This window comes from Camelus ferus, chromosome 6 (genome assembly GCF_009834535.1).
Source record: "Camelus ferus isolate YT-003-E chromosome 6, BCGSAC_Cfer_1.0, whole genome shotgun sequence".
Taxonomy (NCBI): Eukaryota; Metazoa; Chordata; class Mammalia; order Artiodactyla; family Camelidae; genus Camelus; species Camelus ferus.
This window is the reverse complement of record NC_045701.1, coordinates 89,534,338-89,550,065: the sequence shown is the minus strand read 5'-3', so window position 1 is coordinate 89,550,065 and position 15,728 is coordinate 89,534,338. Positions and strand designations below refer to the sequence as shown.

The following is a 15,728-nucleotide window of genomic DNA, read 5'->3' as shown; positions in this document are numbered from 1 at the left end:
AGCATGTTACCACATGGAAAGAACATCCTTTCCACAAACCCAGTCCATCAGAAATAACACAGAGGCATGCTTGCAAACAAATGATAACTTCCTGGCTCCAAAGCCCCAAGTTTATAGAAGGGCGGGGACAACCTCTGTGGTCCTGCTTTTTCCATGAGAAGCTGATGACCCTCTCATCTACTCCCTTGATTCTGATTAAAGGTCCCTGGTTTCCTCTTGTAAGTAATGAAAGGTGGTAATTCTATTGCCATTTCAGTGTCTACTGCAGAAACATTTGGAGGCAACAAAACAGGCCTGCGGAGGTTCCCACACAATCACTTCTTTGCCCGTCAGTAGGGTGTTTATGTTCAGTTCTAAAACACACAGAAATTCCATTCGAGAAATGAGGAGCTGTCAGAGGTTAGAAACAGACATGCTCTCTTCTGTATTCTCCGAAGAGGTGGAACCAACCATGCACAAACGAGCGGACAACCCTCCCATTCCACCTCCTTTATTTTCATTTCTTAGAAACTATCTCTGTTGGAACATCCCTTCCCACATTCATACCCAGGGACACATTCCCGGAGAAGAGATGGAGGAAAGAGAAGGAAGAAGATTCACAAAAGACTCTAATTTGGAACGTTAATAATTATAGCAGCGGAAAAGCTTATGAAAGCAAAGGACCCTGTTAACAAAACATTATGAGGGCACTTCCCAGAAAACTGCCCAGCCACGAGATCACTGTTAACAATGAGGAAAATCAGAGCCAAGATCAAATCTCGACTAAGCAGACCGACTTGTAGGATTTTGCACCTTTACTGCTACAATTAGGAATTCCTAAAAGAGCAGTAGGCTCCCTGAGTTTGACAAAGGAAGGAAAACAAAAGATGGCAAGAGACTCAGTATTCTGGATAAACAGTCCCTATTCTGTATTCATAACTCTACACCAGCGACAGCACAGCTCAAAGGAGGCACAAGGTGGGGTCCGCGGCAAATTCACACGCGATCAAACCAATTATCCACGCTGCATCTGTGCATGCAGTAAACACCCTTGACCTGCACCCCCTCTGCACCCCCCACCCGATGACCGGGGTAAACCCCACCACAGAAAAGAACCCTCTTTTTGTGACAACCAGCCAGAGCCTAAGCTGTCATTACACAGCAAAAACCTAGCGAGAACAAAAACCCAGCGGCAGACTGATGTAGAAACCCCAGAACATACCTGAATTCTTCAAATGCAAACATGACCTAGTCAGAGACAATTTCCTCAGATTGTCTGGTAGCCTTTTTGGTTCGGAGGACAACCATTTAGTCGGTCAGATGGTGCAAAGTGCGGAAAAAAGAGGCGGGGTTTCCACCCCCCCCCCAATATTCTGAAGTAAAAGGCTTTCTGCAGACGGGGCCTGCAGCCTCCAGCTCCGCCAGCTGCTGACAAGCGGCAGCTAACAGGGGAGGCAGCCAGAAAACCATGTGATCATTCCAGCAAGTCTGATGAATGCAGTGTGTGCTTGGGCTCCGGGCGGTGAGCTGAATTAGTCCCAAGAAGTAAGTCGAACCCTGGACATGCCTGGGATCATGGGTAAACCACACAATCTGTGCCCTGCCAAATTTATGGGGTGGGGGTGGAGGGCAAAACTGTCAAGGAATGAGAATGCCACCTGTTCGGTTGCTATCTGACCAGTGACCTGTCTCCTGCTGTAGTGACCGGGTATGCGGACCACAGTGCTCAGGGAATGGAGTGTAGACGGATAGCGGGCTACTTGCTACCGAAAGTCCTTCCGAATTCTGCATTTCACCCTTCCACTACCAAATGTTAGGTGAGCACAAATGTATGCACTGCTTTGGAATCACAGGTGTCACCCTTTATGGCCACCACTTTACCATGAACATCACCCTGGGATGCGTGACCTCATTTACTGAGTGTCTAATATGTACCAGGCTTCAATTCCTTGAAGTACAAAAACAGCTGTAATAATTTCAGAGCAGAAGAAAAAAGAAATGAGATCTCAGCCAAAAAAAGAGACATGTTTACCAGTCTGTAAAGCCCGAGCTGGTGAGATTTGGCAAATGAGCCGAGGCTGTGTTCTGAAATGAACCACTAAGGAGAATCGTCAGCATTTGGACTGTAAATCTTTATAAAATAAGGAAGACAGAACTCAAATAAAAACCTGTGAGTCACTCTTGATTTTTTTTCTCTCCCTCAATCCATAAATATAATCAGTCATTAATTCTGATTCTACTCAGAAAGGTTTCTTGGACCTGACCCTCCCCGCTGCCGCAGCTCACGCCTTCAGCGTTTCTCACTTCATCTCTCGTCTTAGTAACCAGTCCTCCTTGTTTCGTCCCTTCTGTAAAAATCTACCAGAGCAATTTTTCTTAGTCTGATTTTGATGTCCCTCTATTTTAACCTTGCGTGAGGGCCTCAGTGCCCACAGGATTAAGTAAAAATGCCTGAGCCCAGCATACAAAGTCTTATTTCCCTAATCCTTTCTTCCACTAAAACTCTTCACAAACCCCCAGTTCAGCTGGATATTCCCAGTTCTCCAAACAAGCCAGGCCCTCTGTCCTGTGGTCCACAGGCCCACAGGCCCACAGGCCCCGGCTATGTGGCCCACAGGCCCACAGGCCCCGGCTATGTGGTCCACAGGTCCACAGGCCCCATCTATGTGGCCCACAGGCCCACAGGCCCCAGCTATTCCTTGCTCCCTATACAACTGCATGCTCCCTTCCATGTGGCCCACGCTGCTCATTGGCTGCTCTGTCCCCAGGAGCCTGAACCACTGCCAGGACACTCAGTGGCTCTCTCTGCTGTCACCTGCACCGCATCACAGCACTCTGCCTGCACCCTTGTCTGTGACGTCCTTGAGGGGGTCTGTGTGAGGTTAATTTCTGTATCCCCAGTGCCTGGTACAGGGCTGACAAGGAAAAGCGGTCTAGTGCGTGTGCTCACATGAAGGTACTCTGGATGGAAGTGCCCTCTTTAAAGAAACGAAGTGATGATGGCCAACTGAGGTGGACTAACTAGTGGAGGGGACTTCTGAGGAATCCCGTGGTCCTCAAACGACACAGCAATCATCAACTATGCTGATCCAGAACGCCTTCCACAGTACTCCTGCCAGCCTCTGCCTGAGACCCTCTAGTGACAGCAGCCATCATGACAGACCAGAAAACACAGGAGAGTCAGAGTCACTAAATAACCTGGGTTTAAGTCCCAGATCTGCCACTTGCTAACTCTGAGATCACCGGCAGATCACTTAGAGTCTCCGTACGTAAAACTGGAAGAATGCGGATCCTGCTCAGGCCACTTTCACAGCACGGGGGTGAGACCCACCAAGGGAGGACTCGTGAATGTCTTTATCAAGTGTATACAGTTGTAAAGACAGTCTTCATCTCTGTTACTTCGCAGCTGTCTCCCACTGGCAGCACTGAGAGCTGGATGGCTCTTCTTTATGGGGAGGCCACCCTGTCACTGAAGTTGTCTGTTCACTGGTAGGTAGCTCATTTAATTTTTCCACCCCGGGGGAGGGGGCGCAAGGTACTTCTGTCCTGTGATTCTCAGGACAAGGAATACAATATATATGGATGTATGTATAAAATCACTGCCCTAAATCCTAAAAAAAAAAAAAAAAAAAGATTACCCAAGTCTTAGGAAGAACAATTTACTCATACCAAATACAATGATACGAAATGTTTTAATTTATTAAACTACCTGGTAGGGTCATAGATGGATGTGGTTGCATACTTCTTGAGGGAAAGGAGGTCTCAGACTGAGCACCCCACTGCCAGTCCTTGCCACCTTCAAGGGGTGGGCTAGCAAACAGCCGACCCCAATAAATTACTTGATGGATTTTTTGGCTGGTCTAACAGTCAAAACCTACGTTCCTGGCACTCTCTGCAAGGTATGGGGAGAAGCAAACATTTGGCATGGTGGGAACTGGCCAGCTGTGTTCTGCCCTGGCCACCAGGCAGGTCCAGTGTGGTGGGCCCAGTGGGATGGAGACCCTCTGGACTTTGTGCCTGGTTTCCACCAGTGACTCACAAACCTTCTCTTGGAGAGCTGGTTATACCTTCCAGAGCAACTCATAAGGTCCTAGTAGAGAGCAGAGTTGATAGAAATGGTGAAAAATCACCAAATCTTAGCACCAAGTATATTTGAGACATAATTTTGTGAGATTCCCCAATTTACAAATAAGAGAACAGAGGTTAAGTAACTTGGCCAAGATCATATTGCTATTAAGTGGCAGAGCAATGACTTGGACCCAGGTGGGTTTAATGCCAACATTTTTAACCCCAGTACCCTCTCGGGGTCCCAACACCAAAGATCCACTGCCTCCGGCTACCTCCAGAAGAGGACTCATTCCAGACTGTTAGGCAGCCTGTGGCCCTGAGAAGTGGCTGGGACATGGCGACCCTTTGGGGTTCATTCATTCGGCTGGCCCTGGCTAATCCCCAGATTTCACGGTCAGACAAGAGGCCTCTAAGGGCTGCAGAGTGCCTCAGCTGTCCCGGGGAGGAAGGGCTGGAAACCTGAGTTGATGCAGCCTCGGGACCAGACGGGGAGGGACTCTGCTTCTGAGGCGAAGCACTCCCACTGACCACCTGGTAACTGATAACACCTAAGTGTCAGGAACAGGGAGTCCTGACTCCTCTCCAAATGGCACTTCTGTGACCACACACAATGCTTAAAGAGAAAAGTCACCGCAGGCCATCCACCAATAACTCAAGGCTCAGACAAAGCACAGGCCTCCTCTGGGACTTACGCTCCCTTTGTGACATGAAGGAATAGCCAGATAGTAATTTTTTAGCCTTTTGCTTTTTAACGTATCACTTACGTGGACCACTGATATGAACTGGTATGAACATAAAACCGATAAAAATGGAAAAGCCCCAGCCTCCCTGCTACCAGGCTTTCCCTCCCATCACCAGGATCAGGCCTGGACTCGGGCTGGGAACACCTGGCCTAAATGACCTGGCAGCCCCATCAGAGACCCTTCTGGGGGCTCTCTGAGCTACACGTCATCACACACCCTCGTCAATCTGGACTCAGTTCCTCTTTCTGTTCTCATCCTAAGAATAAAAAAGCCTCCTGCCTTGTCCCAGCTGTCCCCGCAGAGGCCTGACCTACTGCAGTTACCGGACGTGCCTGAGGCTTCCCCTGAGAAACAGACAGGAGACAGTGAATAAAAACTCAGTCGCTAACACCAGGTGTCCCCAGGCCCCTGACAATCTCAGAAAGCTAAATGAGAAGCATGTCTGAAACCATGGTCCTCAGCTTAACGTGCACACACTTAGTTTGGAAGCATGTCTTTCCATGTGAAAGGATCAAGTTCCCAAGAGTGAACTTATGATTTATTTATTGGTACTGAATCCTCATCATAGCTCCTTTGGAGACTGACAATCTGAGACTTTAAGGCCCTGATGTCCCATAGTTTGAGGCATTACAACCAATGTTTCCGCTCCCATTTTTTTTTAGGTTTTTAGTTTTACACAGTCATGATGCTATGTGCGACCAAATAAAGACTGGGCACCTGAACAGAGGCTAACATTCCTGTCACATAAACAGAAATGCCCCGACACTCGGACCCGCACACTTGCTGCTCTGCGGCGCGCAGACCAGACAGACATCGGTTACAGGCACGACCAGAAGTATGACTCCTCTCTCATGGCCTGGATGCAGACTTCTCCACTTCTCCAGCAGGGGCTGAGTGGTAACAAGAGGCCTGCTTCTCCCTGGTCTCACCCCGAGACCCTAATTAAGACTCTCCTCCCCTCTGCCTGACCTACCCAATCACCTCCCAGTTTAAGACCCACAATTCTTTCTGTCTGCAGAATGGGGTCTCGGCAACCCAGCTGGCGCTCTGCCCGCCCCCCGGCCAGCCAGGCGCAGGGGCGCTCCTCCTGACCCATGCCCCTTGCTCATGCACACAGCGCTTTCAGCCTCCTCTCCACAGAGGTGATGGAGGGGGTTCTGAACCCAGTTCTACTACTATCCGCCTGAGAAGCCTCGGGAAAACTCTTTCCCGTCTAAGCCTCAGTCTCCCAATCTGAAAGCTGCGGAGAGGAAATGCTGGCACACCTTAACTGCGCGCCACGGGAGCCAAGACTACTGCGTATTTCAAAACCCCATCGGGTCCCCTCCTGACCAAAACCAGCCTACAGTAATCTCTCGAACTCTAGAATTCCTATGATAATCAATAGATACTTTTAAAAACCTCGCATACCAGCTTGTGCTGAGGAGTAACCTTTGTCCACGATCTGTCAGGCGTCTAACCAGGTGAGCGCTGCTGCAGACAGGGACGAAGGGGGCAGGTGAGAGAGACCTGGGGCGTTTAGCTCCTCACAGCCTCCATCAGAAACGCACACACAATCCAGGTGAACCAACATGTGTGCTGTGCAAATACAGCCTCAGGAGAAACCCGCCCAGATCTGGGACCACCACCTCTGCTGTTCTGACTTTGTGGAGCGCCCACTAGCTGTGGCTCTGGTTCTCAGTCCTTTCTAAGCCTTCACAAGGCAGAGCACATTCCGAGGCACAGAGCAGATCTTCGGTCAGAAATGTTTTGAATGCACTGAATGCACTTTTATTCCAGTTGAACTAACCTTTCAAAAATTTTAAAACAAACAAAAAACCCCACCTTCCTGAATTAATAGGAAATGTGTGAGTCCCACACTCTTGAGTTAATTCCTTCCCCCAAATTACATAATTCACCTGAACTTCTACAGTGACATTTAACTTTAAAACAAAAGTTTTAAATAAAGCCATCTCTTACCTCCATTTTGAGAATTCTATTTCAAGTAAAAGCTATCCAAACCCAGCATTCTACCACAAAGCAAACACAGTTACAATCCCTTTTCAGCCTACCGCGGCTCAGAAGTTGCAGTTTATTGGTAATTACTTCTGCATTCCTGTCTGCATCAATCTCTCTCACTCAATAAACACTCTCTAAGTATCTGTACCAGGTTATTAAAATTATCCTCGCATTCATTCAACCAATTTTCAACTGAATGAGCTGAAGCCTGCAGCCCGCAGCTTTCCTGTCCTAATGAAGGAAGTCAGATAATACATGAATAAGAAAAAGACGATAAAACAGGGCAAAGAACCAGTGTGATGGCGGCTACTGAACTTAGCCGAGGTGACAGGAAAGGCCCCTGTCAGGCAGTGATACTTAAGCTGAGATCTCAATGACAAGAAGGGACAGGTGTGTAAACACAAGAGAAAGATCAGTGCAGGTGGAGGGCACAGCTGGTACGAAGGTGGGTAGAAACAAGCTTGGCCCCGTCCCTTCCATCCAGTGTGGCTGGAATGGAGAAGGAAGGGAGCAGAGGGAGACGGAGACAGAGGGGGAAAGCAGGGCGTTAGTAGCAGGGAAGTCGCCGGGGAGTTTCAGGCAATGGAGTAACATGACCTGACTTTCGTTTTTAGAAGGAAATGGAAGTGGGGAGAAGCTGCTGCCGTGGTCCAGGTAAGGGGTGACGGGGCCTGGACTCTGGCGGCAGCACTGGACGAGGGAGAAGCTGATGGACGAGGTGTGTTTTAGAGAGTCTTTTTTACAACTGTTGTTTCATGTTGTTTCATGAATTACTAGTGAAGCAGAGCAAAGACGGAACATACCTGAAGAGAAATACTAAGAACACCACTAGGACCATGAGCCTAAGAAGCGGCAGCTCCGTGAGAGGAGGCCCCTGCGCGCCTTCGCCGCTCTGCCCCAGGGCAGGGCACACAGAATCAGTCAGTAAGTATCTGCTGAATCAACGAATCAGCAGTTCACAGATTCAGAGAAGATTTCATAAAAAGATGCAACTGGGTTAAGTCAGCAGTCCTCTTTCCGGTGCAAGCGTCAAATGAAAGGGCAGATTATCCTTTTGAATGAACAAGTGCAGCTGCTCCAGTGTCACCCAGATAGACTGAAATGTGCCAAGAAAGTCTACCAGGAATACAGGGAGAATCACGACATAAAAGCATGTAGAACAAACTCCTATATTCAATCAAGAGCTGTTTCCTGGGCACCTGCGATGTGTCCAGCACCGTTCCATCCCTGAGAAGGGAGGGGTGAAGGCAGATTCAGACATGTTTCAGGCCTTCCCATCAGTTAGGAACAGACCACACAGACTCAAACAGCTACAGTACAAGCGTCAGAATATAACTCAGTCTGCAAGGTGTCTGAAGCTGCGGCCCAGGATTTTACACTGTTAGCATTCGGTTTCTTTCCCTTCCTTGGCTCACTGTTGGCATCAAGATCCTCTGGAATCCTGGTTCCCTCCTGCAGGTGCTGATGCGCTTGGCTTGTGAAGGGTGGGGCGGTGGCGGGGCTCCAGGCCTCACCAGCTGAGCGCCCTTGGGCAACAGCACTTCACCAGAGTCTCAGCTTATTCACTTGCAGAATGGGGATAATAATTTCTGTCCTGCTCCCTCGTAGAGACACAGACAGGGTCAGGTACAACACTAGGTGGGTCAGTGTTCTGTAAACTCTAAGTGCTATGTAAATAAATAATAGTGCTATTATTAACAACAAAAGAGATTTCCTTCTCCACTTTGTGCCATCTGAGATAGCAAAAAAGCAGGAATTTTAAGTATTCATCCAGGTCATATAATTAGATGATCCACAAATGCAACTTCTTATCCAGGTCACCAAGAACTGTGGGAATTCAGGGCTGAAAGGACCTAGAAGTCAAATTCGTCAAACCCTACTCCTGGGTAAACTACCTAAGACGCTTATCTCCTCCACATGTACTCATTTCTGTCAAAGTAGAATTTTCGAAAAGCTAAAAACATAACTCTTATAAATACAGAGTACGCATATAATTAAAAACTGATTTAAGTCCTTAGTGAGTGAGCCAGCACGATGGCAAAGCTGGTTCAAAGGTAACGAAAGGGACATATAAACTCAGTGGGAAAAAAGAATGCTATAATAGTCTTGCAAAGTTAGATACAAAACTGGTTAATATCGTACAGAGCCATTAAACTAGAATCTTTGAGGTTATCTTTTCTACTAAACAGAAATCACCTAGATGTCTACTGGACAAAAATCATTTGTCACCTATCAATTTTTTATAAGTTAAAATCTAACTTTACAAAAGTACGCTGTCTCCAAGAATGTCAGATACCGCTTAGATGGGCTTGCTAGCCAAGGCTCCCAAAGGTGTACAAAACTCGCCTTTTCTCCAAGTTTTAGGCAGTTTTCTTTAAATATCTTTAAAATATCTAACCCTAGCTTATATCCATTCCAATGAACTGGATGATAAGAAGTTCTTTCCTATCTGGTCCATTTTTGCTTTGACTCACTTACATCCTCTTAATTTGTAAAAATTCTTCAAATAATTGAAGTCAATTCTAAATTATTGCTTAGTCTTGCTAGGTCAAACTAGTCTGAAATTTGGGGGGCCCTATTTTCCAGAATTTCCAGCCTTCAGTGCTTCTCTGAATTCTCTCCGACTGTCACACTTGCGGGCGGGTCTCAAAGACAAAAAGGGAACATCTGATTCATAGGCACTGATTCACAGACCCCCTCCCCCAGGTTCTGGCTATTCTGAGGCAGTTTCCATAATTAACTCTAATTTCCTAACTTCACGAACCCACCCCTATCACTCCTTTCTTTCCAATATAACAGTGCTTGGAAGTCACAAACCAAACCCATTACAGACAGGCACATATAAACCCAACCCACACTAACCAGCACAATAATATCAAGTCAAAGAAGAAATCTAAAGAGTCAGGGAATGTCTTGCTCATATCTGTATTCTCCACAGAGGCTAGGGAATCAGAAGGAATAAGCAAACAGATTAATTAAATGTTCTAAAGAACTGAAAGACTGAATGGATTCCAAAGGCTTTGGCATGTCAAGTGTCTTTCAAGAGGATAAGTGAGGAAGGGAATTTCTGGGGCTAGTCCAGGGGAGACCTTCAGAAATGGAAACCATCTTAGTCCGTTTGGGGCTGTGGCGTAACAGACCGGTGGCTTATAAACAACTTATTTCTCATAGTTCTGGAGGCTGGAGTCCGCGATCAGAGAGCCAGCATGGCTAGACTCCTCACTGCGTCCTCACGTGGTGCAAAGAACCAGGGAGCTCTGCGGGGGTCTCTCCCTAAGAGCACTAACCCCCTTCATGAGGACTCTGCCCTCATGACCTACTCGCCCAAAGGCCCAGAGGGAGTATGGATTACATCAGGTGAATCTGGGGGAGAGGCACAGACATTCAGGCCACAGCTGAGGCCAAATGAATGAGCACTGTGGGAATTTCTAGCCCCTACTGGCAAGGCAGAGATGAAGACATTTTATCTCGAAGGCAGGGAAGTAACGGAGGGGTGTAAATGTGTCCATGTAAAATCAAACCACACGGGTCTGCCCTCAGAGACAGCAAGTCTCCCTGTGCTTTGAAGGTCTGGAGTCTAGGCACTGACCACACAAGCCCTTCCTAATCTACAAGCACTAAAAAGGAAACCTTCATTTAACACATGTTCTGATGGGAGAAGGAGTTAGAGGGAAAGCACGGATGATGACAAAGAAACTGCATGAACAGAACACCTAACAGTTGCAATCTGAGAAGTCCTGCTTTAGATAAACATATTTTTTTACCCTCTAAAAGCTAGTTTCTCTTTCTCACATTGTATTTCTGATAATCAGGCTTCTCTATTTCTGATTTCCTACTGAAATGTACAAGGTAGTGTTTTTCCTCATCCAAAAGAGCACACTGCTTCTTAGTTTCCAAGAGCTCCACTTCCGCGAGTCTTGCGATGGTGTTTCCATCCTTCTCACAGAAAGTGCCGACGCCCAGCATGTCACCCTGGGGTGTGAATTAATAAGTAAGAGGACAAACTGATGAAAGGTCTGCCCATGGATTGCTAATGCCGAGTGGGAATCTGTTAGGCAGCCAACTAAATTTGGAATCGCAGTTCTTCTTTAAAAGATGTATTCTTGCTAACATGACAAAAATGAGAAATTGGTTATTTTCTAAGCCTCATTCTCAAAACATTTAACCCTCCTATGATACTACCTTCCTTGGACCCCACAGTACATACTGAATAAAAGAAAGAAAGGAAAAAGACACTGGCACTGAATCAATCAAACCTTGAGAACCAGCCACCACATAACATCAGAGGAACATGGATTTTGACGGTTTCATAGATTTTATTAACGTGGTAAGTGATCTAAAAAAAAAGTCAGTCCTATCTTCGCACTTTGACCAAGGGAAAGAGAAAAACAGCACCCTGCCTAGGGCCACACAACTGCCGTCAGAGCTGGATCACAACTGAGGTCTCCTGATTTCCAGCTTAAGTGCTTTTGCTCTATTTACATCAGTGGCTCTCAAAGGTGGGGCCGTACACCAGCAGTGTCAGCGTTACCTGGGAGCTTGTCAAAGATGTCAATTCTCAGCCCTCTGCCGGGACTAACAAAACCAGAGACTCTGGGAGGACGGAACCCAGTGAGCTGTGCTTTTTCAACAAGCTCCCTGGGGGGTTATGATGCCTGTTCAAGTTGGAGAACCAATGACTGCTCTAAAACCAGTGATTCTCAACTGGGGGGATTCTGCCCCCACCAGGGGACACCTGGCACTGTCTGGAGAGATTTTTATTGTCACCACTGGGGGTGGGACAGTGCTGTTGGCATCTAGCGGGTAGAGGCCAGGGATGCTGCTAAACATCCTACTATGTACTGGGCGGTCCCACAACCCGGCCCGACTGCTCTGCACCCACTAGTGGGAGGGCAGGGAGATGGGCCAGCAGGCAGTGCTGCGCTCTCCCCTCTAGAGTGTCTACCCCTTTGCCAATGTTGACTTCTCTTTCATAAGCGGGTCACCCCACTGGGTAGGGTGAACTGGCATCGGGATCCCTCCTCCACCTGCGAGGCCAGAGCCCCAGCCCCATGTGCCAGTCACGCCCACTGCAGGTGGCTACATCCAATTCCCAAGTGTCCCACAAACATGGTCATTTTGCAGGAGTGTCATGATATGATTAAAGATTAGAGATCAGCCCTGATACTTAAAAAAAAAAAAAAAAAAAAGGCGACTTCCCATTTCCAGTAATGGTGAACTAGGTTTTTTAGATCAACCCTTCTTGTGAAAATAACCAAAAAAGGCAGGTAAAACAGCTAAAACAAACAAATGAACAAACACTTTTAAAGGCATAAAACCGCTGTCAAGATGGTAAGAAATTTCTAGGCTAAACCTATAGTGAAAAAAAAAAGTCTGAAAAGGCAAATGAGCACAGAAGCCCCCTTTTGCCCCGAGGGCATTTGTTGATCTGAGAAAACACAAATCTCCAAGTTGACGGCCTCTAGGGGCACAAGGGTCACCCTCTGAAGGTGCTCCCCCGACAGGACGCTGAAGGGATCCACAGACATCTCCCTGGAAGCAATCCACGGCACCTCAAGTGAAGAACTCCTACCATTCCCACCCCGCAGATCGAGTCTGACATCCACGAGCGCTACTGAGTCTCAGACACCGCCCTCTGCACTCCGCACCAACGCAGCCGTTAACTTCATCGTGGGGAAAGTGGCAAGGAGTTAGGCTGTTATTTTTCCCGCTTTACAGGTGAGAGACCTAAGGTACAGAGACATGAAGTAACACGCCCCAAATGCCACAGTACAGAAGTCGCAGAGCTGATCACACTCAAGCACTGCCTGACTCCAGGGTCTGTCCTCTTAACCACCACGGAACAAGTTAAACCAAGATGTTGACTCTTGCGTGACTTAAAAATAGCAAAAAACTGGAAATAAACAAATGTCCTCAACAAGGGATTGATCAAATAAAGTCTAGCATACACAAAGAGTCATTATAAACACAGACCTACACTGATGTCTGCCTAGACATCGCTACTATTGAGTATAAACATTATAAAGGATTATTACAAATTGTGAGTTATTGTTGTACAATAAACACCTCCACAATCAAACAGCAAAGCAAGTTACAGAAAAGCACAGTGTATTCTCATGTACACGCTACCATGTTCAGGCAGACCACGGACACAACTGCGGGTGTGGCTCCAGACCACCGCGATAAAGTGAATACTGCAAGTGATCACACAAATGCTCTGGTTTCCCAGTGCATGCAAAAGTTATGTCTACACTATACAGCCTGTTAAATGTACAATATATTATGTCTAAAAAAAGGGTGCATGCCTTTATTTTACAATATTTATTACTAAAAATTGTTAACCATCGTCTGTGCCTTCAGCAAGTTGTGGTAGGAACACCAAAGATCACCAATCACCATAACAAATACAATAATGAAGAAGTTTGAAATATTGCGAGAATTACCAAAATGTTTCAGAGGCACGAAGTGAGCAAATGCTGTTGGAAAAACGGCGCTGCAAGCCTTGCTTGACGCAGGGTTGCCACAAAGCTTCAGCTGGTAGAAAACGCAGGATCTGCCTGTGTGTCAGGCACAACACAGCACAGCAGCTTCGGGCTCAAGCTTTAGCTTCGGAGAGCCTACCACCAAGGGGCAAATGACTGCACTGCTGTGAGCATCGTTTCCTTCTGCGTAAAGTGGGGTAACACTGTCATCTCACAGGGTTTTGGTGAGAGTGAAATGATACGATGCACACGGAGCCACGATGGAAAAGCTCAGTACACAGAGCTGTTCCATCATTACTACGCCTTTACGTGCGTGTATATATATATGCATAAAGAGATGTTAGGAAGCACATTAGCCAAAATGGTAACAAGTTTATCTCCAGGGGATTGACATGTCCTAGCCATTTGTACTTTATTTTTTGGAACTTCCTGTACTGCTGAATTTTTACAATGAACATGCATGATTTTAATTAAAAGCAGTAACAACAACACTATTTTATAGATACTCTCTCAGCATACAGGTAAGTGTACAATACCAACACACTCTCTGTTCCAACAGAATTCACGTGACAGGGAATATCTCAAACTAGAGGTCCAGGGGAAATAGAGCAAGCCAGGGACACTGAGACCCTAGGCCTGGAACACTGCCAGGCATAATAAACACTTGAATGAAGGAAGGAACAAATGAATGCGAGGCAATAGAGTGCAGCAGTGCTGAGTTCCGGGGCCAAACAGCTGGATTTAAATATCAGCTTTGTCACTTCCTAGCTGTTAAGCATGAACAATTTATTTTTAACCCCACTGATCCTCAGTTTTCTTATCTATGAAATGGATTGTACCAACTCATAAGACAATTATATGGATTAAATGAGACAGTAAATGTGAAAGCAGTTTGCATTTAGCAAAAGTTCAATAAAAGTTAGCTCTTCTTTCCCCCAATCCCAGGTTTGCTAATGACAAACTGTGTGACACTGTGCTAGAGCAAGCAGATAGCTAGATATGAGCAGAGAAAGGGGGACACAGACCAAATGGCAGGAATTGGGCAGAAAGGAGGGGCACAAGACAAATGCAGGGAACCATACATCATGTAAGCACCAGGGGTCCCTGGGTAGAGAAAGAAAAGCAGGAACCTTTGGGCTGAAAAAGGGTCACACCTTTTGGCCTGGAGACCAGCAAAGAAAGGTGAGAAAAGGCAGGAATTTTCAGTGTCCGAATGTAATCTTTTGCTCATTATGCCCTTATTTCAATAAAATTAGCCTTGCAGATCAGAAGTACCCATCATGCACCGATGCCATGACACTTCGGATCCAGACTAAATAAGGACAAAAATCCCTCCTCCCTTTGGGAAGGTGGAGTTGGGATGAAGATCAGGGAAAATGACCCCAAGCCCTTCCCTCCTCCATGGATATTCGGCCCATTCATTTTTACACCCTATGTAACTAACTTGCCAAAGAAACACAGGGCACTTGAGCCTGCCCCCTCTCCCCTTGCGAGTGTACCATCCATCCTTTAATAAATTCTCACTTTACTTTTTTTAACCACTACATCTTATCTCTGAATTCTTTCTGGGACGAGACAAGGACACGGAACACCAGTTGTATCCACCGGCAACAATTGCACAAGTTGTTTCTGAGTCTGTTTTTTCATCTATAAAATGAGTATAATATTCACCTACCCCTCAGGATGCTGTGATGGTTATGTAAAAGCTTTTTGTACTGTATAAGGTACTACATAAATGGGAAGACTTACTATGATTTTTATGGAAGTTTTGGGGTCAATTTATTTTATAGCCTCTTGGTTCCAATAAGCTAAACTCAGGAAGCCTTTAAAATGGGAGAAACATGCAGATTTTATTAATCAGTAATAATTTACTGACCTTCATGAGCTTTCCCAGAATAGCCTAATCCCTGTCTACCTGAAAATAAAGTCTGCCTTGATCTGACTGGAATCACTGCCTCCCAAGAAACCCTGGTGGAGCTTAGCCATTGTTCAGACTGCAGAGCACAGAACGAGGGAGCTGGCAGAAGTGCCGGGTGCTTGTGATTTTGGTTTTGTTTCATCAGGGTAAAGATGGGAACTCACTTCTTTCCACTGTTTAAGAGGAAGTATCAACCTATCTGAGACCCTTACATAACTGACACATCCATGCAGCACCTTAAAGATAGCTAACATCTACAGAAGCCTTTAAAGGCATTTCTCATACACTGTCTTCTATGACCAAAGAACCATCTGCCAGGTGGGCAAGGCAGGGATTATTATCCTACCTACTGAGAGGGGAAACTATGGATCTAAGAGGTTAAGTGACCTTGATCAAAGTCAAGCCGTGTACTGCCAGCCATGCCTGATAACAGAAAGGGAACTGTAGATGGCACTTCTCTTTGGGAAAGATGAGGACGGAGGGAAGATAAAGTTGTGCCTTGGAGACAGGAGGGAAGGGGGCAGGACACAGGGGTCAGCA

At 46.4% G+C, this 15,728-nt stretch overlaps 1 protein-coding gene across 2 annotated transcripts in view; it reads right to left on the bottom strand.

The window, feature by feature from the left end:
- The window catches only part of EVL (Enah/Vasp-like), a 135,233-nt gene that overhangs the window by 99,684 nt on the left and 19,821 nt on the right, over positions 1-15,728 (bottom strand). Inside the window, exon 1 of one of the 2 annotated variants that reach the window (XM_032482621.1) lies at positions 1,202-1,333. The exons of the other annotated variant lie outside the window; for it this stretch is intronic. Within the exon in view, the coding sequence (XP_032338512.1) occupies positions 1,202-1,224 (23 nt within the window). The 5' untranslated portion in view covers positions 1,225-1,333. Of the gene's footprint in view, positions 1-1,201; positions 1,334-15,728 lie in introns of those variants that run through there. 2 annotated transcript variants of the gene reach the window in all.